We start from the raw sequence: 10,758 nt of genomic DNA, 5'->3' as shown, positions 1-10,758 counted from the left end.
TGTGAGCACACAGCTTGACGTCGCTCAGGGCGCATCCACGTCCAGACGCCCTCGTGGGTAGGCCGGGGAAGCTTCTGGAAGGCGGGGGCTGCTGCCCCTGACATGTGCGCCTTGCTGTGTTCTTCTGGCTGTGTCGTGTGGGTCTTTTTCTGTCTGCAGCCCCCTCGTGCAATGCCACCGGGAGCCTGGGACCCTGGGACCCACCCTGCCCCAGTGGCTCCTGCTGGACCCCAGGCCCTGGCGCGGGGACCCTGGGCAGGCAGTGTGCTCTGATTCACGGCTGCCGTTGGCTTCCTGGGGCACGAGGCCCCCCGCCCTGCCCGCGCCCTGCCCCCCGTGGGGCCTCGGGCGCTTCAGGCCCAGAGCTTTGACTTTAAGGTCACGTGTGTCCTCAGACTCTGAGCCCTAAGAGAACCTGCAGCACTTGACACACGCGTGGTGGCAGTTGCCACCGTCCCCAAGCACATGGCGGTTGTGGTCCCCGCAGGCAGCGAATTCCTGGTTCTCAGGATGAGGCGCCGGCCGTGCTGTGGGCAGAGGCCACGCTCTCGTTTTCTCAGGCGAAATCGGAGGCGGGAGGCAGAGGGTCCGTGTCCCTGACTCCTGGGAGCTGGTGGTCGCGACTGCTCGATGGTTCGAGGGTGGCCTGGGCGTTCTGCAGGCCTCCCTCGACCCCTCACGTATAGCACCCCCCGTCTTTCTGCCATGGGGGTGGGTCTGCAGTCCCCCCAGTCTTACTTGGCCGAGGACCCTCCCCGGGGGTCCATCCAGGACCCTGGGGAAGTAGCACAGTGCATGTTCGGCCACTTTGTGGAGCGTAGAGGACCAGGTGGTGAGGACGTGGGTTGCAGAGTGTGGGAAGCTGCCGTCCTTCAGCTGTAGCCAGGGCAGCAGTCCAGGAGCACTGAGGGCCGGGTCCTTCCCCGCCATCGGCATCTGGGGTCCCCGGGGACCCCAGCCTGCATGAGCGAGGGCCGCCGTGTGCACGTGGAGCGGCGGGCTAGTGCGGGCAGCAGCTGCAGCTGGGTTCGGCCGTGCCCCAGGGGCCCCGGTGGGGCACAGTTCTGAGCCAGTGGCCGTGAGCACCTCCCTGCACCTCCATGCTCGCCAGCACCGCGTCCGCCTGCGTGGACCGCTGCTCGCACACGAGCTTGGCCGCTTCATGATGCTCAGTGTGACGCGCGTGGAGGCCGTAGCCCAGTCATTGCTCAGTACCACCTCCCCCCCGCCCCATCATGGCTCTGCCATGGAGTCACCCCCCGCGGGGCCTGCAGGGCGGCAAGTCCATGCGGGCCAGACGCTCCCGCCGGCCCGTGACGGGCGAGGGGAGCCGGGTGGGCTCAGAGGGACCATCTTCCCCGCAGGAACCAGTCGAATGTCAGGAGGATGCACACAGCCGTGAAGCTCAATGGCGTCGTCCTCAGCAAGTCCCAGGACGCTCAGCTGGTCCTGCTGAATATGCCGGGCCCCCCCAAAAACCGGCAGGGGGACGAGAACTGTATCCTTTCCTGGTGCTGCCCCCGGGGACAGTGATGCAGGCACGGGGCCATGGGCGCCCACCTGGCACCCCCCATCCTGGCACCCCCCATCCTGGCACCCCCCATCCTGGCATTCCCCATCCTGGAGTCCCCCCATGGCCCGTGCCTGTGACCCCGTCTCAGGCGGCCGGGTGCCTGGGGCCTCTGCCAAGGCTCCACTCTGGTGGTGCCTGAACACCTTGCCCACTGGGCACTGCATCCCTGCGTGGGCCCCGGCCTGCTCCCTGTGGTTGGGCCCTGTCAGCTGTAGAGTGGAGGCCTGGCCTCAGAGGGCACAGGTCAGCCCTGTCCCAGACAGGCTCTGGGCCCTAAGTGGGTGTGCGGGGAGAAGCCCCCACAGGCTCCCGGCTGCTGAGGGGCTCGTGGTCTGGGCTTGGCGCTCAGCTTTAGGAGTTTGCGTGTCAGTGACTAGGACTTCTGATCTGCCTGGGCGTCTGGGTGGCAGGGGATATGTCCTTTAGGGGTCTGCGGGCAGGGTGCCCCAGGTTCCTGTCGGGCCGGCATCTGCACCTGCAGGCTGCATGTGGCACCCCCGGACTACCGGCCCACCTCCTAGGGCTCCCCGCCCCGCCCTAGGCCCCACGTGCAATGGTGCAGCTGTGGCCTTAACGCGAGCCTCCCAGACATGGAGTTCCTCGAGGTCCTCACCGAGGGGCTGGACCGGGTCCTGCTGGTGAGGGGCAGTGGCCGGGAGGTCATCACCATCTACTCCTAACGCAGCCGCCGCGGGAGCGCTCCGGGCAGCATGGCTTGGCTCCCCACAGCAGAAGGGTCCAGCCGGCGCCGTGTGTGCGTGGGGGACCGTGGGGGGCCGTGGGGGCCGCACAGCCGCCTCGCAGCAGCCACGCACGTGGCTTCTGGATTCCAGCGTTAGGTCCCCCGGTCAGTGTGGCGGTCACACTCCCGTCCTTCCCCATCCGGGGCGTTCACGGGAACCGCACTCAGACAGAAGGTGACCCTGGGCCACTAGGCCCCCCTTGTGAAGGTGACAGGGCAGCTGAGAGCTCCGCTCTGGTTCCTGGGTCAGCCCCCTGCTGGTCGTTCCTCTGATCAGCCTTTGTGTGTCCGTAAATAAAGGCGGGGCATCGGCTGCCCTCGCCCACGTCCCCAGCACAGCTGGCGGCCTTGGTCCGGTGCTCGCCTGGCGTGATGCCTGGGAAGGGAGGCCAGTTGTTCAGGGATGCGTGGGCGGGGGGGGGGGGCGTCAGCCAGCCGAGCGCTCCAGGAACTCCGAGGCGGGGGCCGGCAGGCGAGCACCCTGGGCCCGGACACGGTAGACGCTGGGCCTGGCCACCCTCAGAGCCGCAGGCACGCCACGCCGGCCGGCATCTGATGCGCACTGGGCCCACACCTGGTGCTCCAGGGAGGGGCCCGATGAGGCCCGTGTCCCCTGCCACATGGACTGGCAGGGGGCGGGGGGCAGCTTCTTGGGGCCGACGTGGTAGCTTTAGTGACCCGCAGACTTTGCTCTTCACCCTGTGGCCGTGATCACGGCCCCGTAGCTGCCATGGTGAGAGCCTCACTCCCCGTAGGGCTTAGTCATTTGTGTGGACGCCAGGGCATTTCAGCACTGATTAACGTGTCCACAGAGGGGTCGTGCCCCAGAGGGGCCCTTGTGCCCAGGCCCCAGCGTCCTGCAGCTTCCCGCGCATCTAAGGGGGTCACCTGGGCCGGGCATTTGATGTCAGGGCGAAGGCTGGGTGCGTTTCCTGCGTTCCTGAGGTGCTGTCGGCAGCCTAGAGGGCCAGTGTCACCGCCACAGTGGCCACTGGCCAGAGTGTGTGCCAAGCAGCCTGGCTCAGTGCCGAGTTCAGTGAAGCCTGGTTCGGCCGTGGTATGTGCTGACGTCAGCCGTGTCTGGTCCCACCTGTCCTCTGCCTCCGGGCGCCATGCAGCCCTCCACACTGACCCTTGTGTAACCGTCTGCAGCTGTGGACGTGAACTCCATGTTTTCCTCTTCAGGTTGCTTGTCTCTGTCTGATTTTTGTTAGAATAAAGTCATGTGAATTCTGAGCGTGTGGGAGTCTCGTGGGTCTTGTTCAGCATGAGAGCAGACGGCTGCGGGCGATGCCCTGTGCCCCTCTGCTCCCGGGGCCGGGACGACTTGCTGTCATCTGTGAGGGTGGAATCCGCAGACACCTCGGCTCACGGGGCTCACAGGGCAGGCTGTGGGGAGCAGGGTGCATTCGGGAGGGGAGCGTGAGGTGCAGCTGCTGTGGAAACGTGCGGCTCCCCGTTGGTCGTGTGACCCAGCACTCCCACTCCTGGGTGTGCAGAGGTGTGCTCGTCCGGGAAACCTGTGCACACGTTCGCGGCAGCACTGGCCATGCTGGCCGGAATGTGGGGACAGCCCGACGCCCGTGAGGTGACACAGCTAAACGGACGTGGGACACACACCCACTGAGACAAAGCTGTCGCTGAGAAGGGTGGCAGCCTGACACGCCACAGCACAGGTGAGCGGGCGAAAAGCCGGTCACAGCAGGTCACGTACGGTTCCACTCGCACGAAATGCACAGAACCAACGCGGGTGGAAAGTGGGCTGGTGGGGGCTGCGGAGCGGCCGCTGTGGGCACAGGGGTCCTTCTGGGGTGAAGCTGTTCTGAACTGGCTGTGCGTCTGCACAGTCTGAATGTGCTCAGACAGCAAGCGGACGTCACAGCGAGCTGCAACGTATGTGAAGCCGCTGGTGTCCGCGTTTTTGCGGGGCCTTGGACCGCAGCCGAGGGCAGAGCCGTCCTTCGGTCCCTGCTGGGTAAGCATGAGCACCCCAGGGCGTTCACACCCGCAGCCTGGAACAGGGCCTTTGGGGCCAGGGGCCAGGGTGTCATGAGGGAGCACAGGGACCAGGCCCCCAGGGGCCAGCAGAGGCAGGGGGGACTTGTTGGGGCTGCGGGGTCCTGTGGCTGAGCGAGTTCCAGGTTGTGGTCGGTGTGGAGCCCCCCGTGGCCGCAATGCGTGGGGCCTGCACACAGCCCATCCGGTCACAGCGTTCCACCCGCCCCACCCACGCGGGTCTGGGCTCCCACGGCACAGAAGGTCCCCGTCAACAGCAGGGCGGGCAGGGGCGCCGACGACAGCCGAGGGCTGAGGACCTTTTGTGTGAGCTTCCACCAGTGCCACCTCGGCCACCACCGGAGCCCAGGCGGGGCCCGTGGGCGAGCACGCTAGGGCGGGTGGTGGCGGTGGTGCTGGACCACAGGCATTGCGTAGCTCTCCACCACCCGCACAGCCGGCGGGTCCCGTGCCACCTCGGGCTCCACCACCGAGGGCTGGCCCGCACGTGGCCTTGAGCGGCAAGTGGCCTCCCCGGCCCTTCCTTGGTACTGCCGGTGGTCGGGCTGCGGCAGGGGCTGCAGGAGGTGGTGACCGTCCTGGGGTGCGGGGGCGGGCGGCCGGCGGGAAGTGGCAGCAGGCTCTCCCGGGCCCCCAGGCGGCCTGCCCAAGCCCTCTGGGGACCTGAGGAGCTGCCCTTCCTGCCCCTGCAGCCAGAGCTGCTGTCCAGCAGGGCGTGGTCAGCCAGCCCCTGGAACCTGTGGCTGTGCACCATGCGAGCATCTGGCTGCTCGGGGGTGCGAGGGCTTGGCCGAGCCAGCGGGGACCCTGCTGACGGGCACATGGTGAGGCCCTCTGCAGGGCTCGGACATCTCGCCTCACCTGGCACCTCCCCACACACACCTGGACGTGGCGCTGCAGCCCGGTGTCCCAGGGGCCCGGAACCTGTGGGCCCGGCCCGTGCTCCGAGGGGTGCCACACCAGGGGCCTTGGCCTGGGCGGCAGGTCCGAACTCAGACACGTAGTTCTCAGTCCTGGCCAGGTCCAGCTAGTGGTTTCTCTGCTCGGTGTTTTCGTCCGGCGCAGGGGTGGGAGTCAGTGCTGGACCCCCGCGTGGGACACAGGCAGGGGGCCGACCTCTCTCGCCACTGTCCGAGGGGGCAGCGTTCCTCGGAGAGGTCGGGTGCAGCAGGCAGGGGCTCTGACCAGCATCCTCCTCCCACAAGGGGCATCGGAAGGGGCGGGCGTCCAGGACAGCAAGGTCTGCACCACGGCCCCAGGGCTACGGCTGCAAATTTCCTCTGGGACCCCCAGGGCCCATCTTCTGGTTCACCTATGACGCCCAGTTGGGCTGGAGGTAGAGCGAGTCACTGCTCTGAGACCTCTTAGGCCACTGCCTGTCACCACCAGTCAGTGAGTGGACCACAGGGTGCCAGACTGAAGGCCGAGGGGTGCCTCCCCGTGCAGCTTCACCTGTCCTTAGGCAAGCTTGGGGCTCAGCCCCGCTGGAGCACCGGCCACAGGACGCACCCTGCCCACCGAGGTCTGCTGGGGGGCGTGGAGCCTGACCCCAGCCCCTCACCTGACATGAGCGGACAGCGCCTGTCAGACAGCAGGGCCCTCAGTGACCTCGCCCTCCGTCCTGCAGCAGACGGCTCGAGGTCTAAAAGGCAGATGTGGATTCACTCACGCACCCATTCATTAATTTACTCACCCATTCATTAATTTACTCACCCATTCGTTAGTTCACGCGCTCACCCATGGAACAGACACCTCTGAGCCCTGCAGGCGCCATATTCAGGGAACAGATTCTGCCCTGGGGGGTAGGGTGGGGACACATTCACGGTAACGCCAGGCCCTGGGAGGTGAGGGCCACGGGGACACGCAGGGTGGGGCAGCGGCTGCAGGGACGGGAAGGGCTGCCACTGAGCGGGATCCTCGGGGCATCTGGGTGAGCACCCAGGCCCTTGCTCTGGCCTGCGGGCGGCCCCTCCCCGCTCCTGCTGGAGGGCTCGGGCTCACGGTCAGCCTCATGCGGAGGGTCTTGCTGAGGGAGTGGCTGCCCGAGGCGCCGGCAACTTCGTGGATGGCGTGAGGCAGGCTGGACGTGTCCTGAGGACATCGATGTTACCTGTTTGCCACGTGGCATCCCACGGGCCCGGCTCAGGTGGGACGCCTCAAGGAGCAGCCCGTTGCCCGCCCTGAGCCCGTGCACCCAGGAGCCTGTGTCATGGCTCTGCTGTCGCTGGGGCATCTGCTTTCGAAAGACTTGGCGGCCGGACGACCACGGAAGTTCTGCTCTGTAGCCCAAAGACGCTTGCTGGGTCGCGTGTCCGCTTCCTTGTGAGGGGCGGGGCACCATGGGGACACGCGGGCCAGCAGAGGAGTGTGCCGGGGACACTCCTGGGACCGTCACCGCCCGCTGAGGGGCCCGAGGCGACAGCATCTGTCTGTGGCCAGCCCCAGCCCCGTGGACTGTCTGCCTCAGACACGAGCGCATCACCTCCCAGAGGCCTCCCCACCGCTGTCGAAGACGCAGAGCGCGAAGGTCCACTCCTGGCGGATGTGTCCCCCACCGAGAGGTTGCACCGAAGCGCCCGCAGGGCACGTGGAGACAGGCGGGCAGGTCGTCACCCTGCGCTGGGACACTGGGACACTGGGCCTCCCCCACCCCTCAGGAACACGGGCCCCTCCTCTGCTCCCGCATGCTCCTGCTCTGGGCAGCCGGGAGACCAGTGGTGGACCTCGTGCCATCCCCACGGTGCTGGCACCACCCCGGGACAGCCCCAGAGGGTCTGGAGCCACGTCACTGGCCTGTTCGGGCTGCATTCCCGGAGCTGCCCTCCGCCCCGGAGCCTGCGACGTTTGAAGCACGTGCGAGCTTTGCCGCCCTCCTCCCGCCAGCTGCACCGTGTGCCTGTCCCGGCCGCCACGAGGCAGAGCAGACGCCCATGTCGGAGTCCAGGCGCTGCTTGCCCAGGCCTCGCGGGCCCTCACGGCTTGCTGCTCCATCTCCGCCGTCCACTCTGACGAGCTGTCCTGGGCCCTCACGCCCTCAGCCTTCTCGGGAGAACCACTGGGGGGCCGAGAAGGCGTGAGGAGGGTCGCTTGCCCCGGCCCAGCCCAGGCAGGTGACTGGGGCAGCGGGGATGCGGGGATGCGCTCCCAGGGGGGCCTCTGACCCTTTCCAGGAGGGCGTGTGCTGAGCTATCACTTCAGAACAAGGAGGCATCAAGGGACCTGTGCAGAGAGCAGGGCGTCCCTCACCTGGGCTAGCCGTGGCCAGGTGTGCCTGCATCCCTTGCTTGGGCTACCCACAACCAGGTGTGCCCGTGGCCCTCGCCTGGGCTAGACACGCCAGGTGTGCCTGCGGCCTTTGCCTGAGCTACTCGTGGCCAGGTGTGCCCGTGGCCCTTGCCTGGGCTACCCACAGCCAGGTGTGCCTACGGCCCTCGCCTGGACTAGTGGCCAGGTGTGCACATGGCCTTTGCCTGGGCTAGTCGTGGCCAGGTATGCCCGCGTCCCTCGCCTAGGCTAGCCGCGGCCAGGTGCCTCCTGCGTCTGCCTCATCTGGCCGGCAGGGGCCCTGGGAGGACACGGGGGGAGGGGGCTGCCCCGGGTTTCGTGGAGAAGTTAAGGGCCTGGAGCACTGGCCTTCCTGGCATCGGCTCAGCTTGTCCGGGTGTCCTGAGGACCAGTTTTGGTCGTGGGGTACAGGGTAGTCTGTGAAGTTTGGGGAGCAGGACTTACCCTCGAAGACACAGGTCCTCCTGGAAAGGTCCCTCCTTGGGGTTCCCGCTGGGCAGCGCCTGCAGGAGAACGGGGAGCAAGTGACCCGTGGGGCAGCGGGCCGGCAGTGGACTCCGGCCTCCTGGGCGTCACTGCTCTGCGTGTGACACACTGGCCTCCGTGCCTCACTAAGCCTCACGTTGGTAGAAGGCAAGACACGTGCACATCCCGCGATGCTGTCTGGTGCCACTGGAGCTGTCTTGACACAACCGGCCGCGGCTTCACTGGCCCCGCAGGTCATGCTTCGGGTTGACGAGCCTCGTACACTTGGAGAAAGCGTCGCTGCAGCCACCTCTTGGATGCAGGTCTGAGCACGGCAGGCAGGTCAAATCTGTTCACCACGCTTTGCGAATCTTCACTGCTTCTCCTGACTTTTGTTCCGTCGGCGCGGCGTGCCATCTCCCACCTTTCTGTGTCTGTGCACTCACATTTACGTGTCCCCTGAACGAACGAAGTTTGCTTTGCATTTTTGTGATGCAGCCCGGCACTCTCTGCCTTTGAATTAGAACATTAATGTAACTTAACGATGGAAGGTAATAACGATTACGTTATTTTAGCATAACCGAGGCTACGTTTATGTTTCAGTTTACATTAGTCTGCTGTGTAATGTGTCCTCTGATCCTTTTTTATCCTTCTCTGACATTTTCTGACTAGTCCAATTTTTCTCCTTATTTTCCTCATATTCGATTTTTATTCATCTTTTAATGGTTTCCCACGTGCGTCCTCGGTAGTAGAGCTGGCACTTTTGGTTCTGGATGACGCAAGCACGTTATGGTCTTTTCATCCCATTTACCTACCCTGGCCTTCGTGCTACCGTTTGGTATCCTAATTTTACGTATATTTAAATTCTACAAGATAGTACTGTTATTGCTGCATTCAGTCCTAGCCACTTGGGCTTCCCCGTGCATTCACGCTGCCTGTCGTTTTTCAGTTTCCTCTGTTTTCTTGTTTTTCAAAAAAAAAAAAAAACATTTGGGGTGGGAAAATAACTTCCCTTCTGCCTGAAAATTTTCCTGTATCGTTTATTTTCGTTTAGATTGCTGCCGACGTGCTTTTCCAATTTTCGTTCATTTGAATATATCTCAACTTTGTGTTTATTCTCAAAAAGTATTTAACTGGACATAGAACTCTAGGGGAGCTGTTATTTTTTCTAGGACTTAAACGGCATCAGGCAGCACGTCACGGCGGCCGCGGTCCTCGCGCGGAGTCGGCGGTCGGCGCTTGCTCGCAGCTTCCCCCGGTCTCCATTCTGAGTCTGGCGGCGGTGCGGCCGGCGGTCCCGTGTCCCGCTCCACATTTGCGGAGCTCCACGCACACGCGCTTTGATGCCCGTCACTGACGTGGGAAACTTCTTGGCCCGCGTTTCTCCCGTTGTTTCTTCTTCCTCACTTTCTCCTTCGAGGACCCCAACCCGTGCATGTTGCGGCTCCGACGCCCACACAGGTCGTGCTCTTTTGTACGTTAATCCTTTCAGCTTTCTTCACGTTGCCCTTGATTTTTTCCACTGACCTTTCTTCCATTTCAGTGACCCGGTTGCTGAATCCACCTTTCGAGTACTTAATATCAGCTAACGTAGCTTTTGGTTCTAATATTTCCACTTGATTTTCAAAAAGAGTATTTTAGTTCTCCCGTGAAACTGGCCATCTCGTCATATTGCTGTGTCCTTATCAACAACAGTTAGTTTAAAATCCATACCCGGTAAGTTCAATATGTGATCGCGTTTGATTCTGTTTGTCTTGTCCTTTTGTCTCAGTGTCTGGCCATCTGGTCCTTGGTATGCCTGGGGACTGTGACTGCATCTGGACATCGTGTATGGACACAGGGGTTTGGGGCCAAGAATTTCTTCCAGAAACCGTTTAACTCACTTCCAGGGGAAGGTGAGCTCGGCGTCAAGGGAACGAAACTCCCAAGTTTAAAATTCACAAAAAGGAAAAAGCTCAAACAGCCGGAGCAGAAGCTTTAGGACAGACAGACAAGTTACTGGAAATAAGTCTGACAAATATCCCTACAAACACGAAGGAAGAAATCAGCAGTGTGGGAAAAAAATCCCGCAAGAACAGCAGAGGGGTAGTAGGTATAACATGCAAGGGCTGAAAGAACAGACTGTTTTGAGGGGACAATACAAACATTCTCATGAGGTTTCAAAACATTTGCCAACAAAACCCACAATGAAAACATTTCTGGAGGAAACTTCAAAATAAAAAAGAGACAAACGCAGGGAAAAAGCTGCGAGAGACACGCAAGGGGGAGAAGCGACAAAGGGCACGCTTTACAGTTTGCTGCCCCCTCAGGGAAAAGCTAGGGTCAAAGAAATGCACCGCACACACGTGCTGATCCCGGAACGAGAACGCTCAGACCCGCAGCCGAGGGACCGGGGTGGAGACCGAGGGCGGAGTCGCCTCTGCGACCCCGAGGAAGGCGCCGCACGGGGGACAGAAACAGGAACGGTGGGAAGTGCATCGTGAGACGATGGAGAACGGGTGTGGGTCTGGAGAGGGAGGGGTGCCGTGTCCCCAGCGACACCCCTGGCTCCTTCCCAGGGACCCCAGATGTGGATTTCCGGCCACTCCCATGACATCTGCTGTGGGTGCCACTCCAGCAGTCCACTGCATGTCCCCCACGACTGTCACCTCAGGACCGGCAGCAGCCTCCCGCAGGG

The 10,758-nt window shown here is 63.1% G+C and overlaps 2 protein-coding genes across 2 annotated transcripts in view; one reads left to right on the top strand and one right to left on the bottom strand.

Annotated features, from left to right (window-relative positions):
• Window positions 1–2,800, top strand: part of SLC12A7 (solute carrier family 12 member 7) — a 26,612-nt gene extending 23,812 nt beyond the window's left edge. Inside the window, exons 22-23 of the mRNA XM_023519758.1 lie at window positions 1,365–1,498; window positions 2,162–2,800. Coding sequence (XP_023375526.1) covers window positions 1,365–1,498; window positions 2,162–2,253 — 226 coding nt within the window. The 3' untranslated portion in view covers window positions 2,254–2,800. The remainder of the gene's footprint in view (window positions 1–1,364; window positions 1,499–2,161) is intronic.
• A 497-nt stretch (window positions 2,801–3,297) lies between these two features.
• On the bottom strand, window positions 3,298–7,608 carry NKD2 (naked cuticle homolog 2). Its single transcript, XM_023519754.1, is given in 7 exon segments — window positions 3,298–5,041; window positions 5,083–5,592; window positions 5,922–5,973; window positions 6,155–6,329; window positions 6,332–6,422; window positions 7,135–7,364; window positions 7,578–7,608. Coding segments are annotated over 7 exon segments (1,428 nt in total). The 3' UTR covers window positions 3,298–4,702.
• Between the last annotated feature and the right edge of the window lie 3,150 nt (window positions 7,609–10,758).

The sequence above is a fragment of the Pteropus vampyrus genome, unplaced genomic scaffold (genome assembly GCF_000151845.1).
Source record: "Pteropus vampyrus isolate Shadow unplaced genomic scaffold, Pvam_2.0 Scaffold235, whole genome shotgun sequence".
Taxonomy (NCBI): Eukaryota; Metazoa; Chordata; class Mammalia; order Chiroptera; family Pteropodidae; genus Pteropus; species Pteropus vampyrus.
This window is presented reverse-complemented; position numbering and strand designations above follow the sequence as displayed.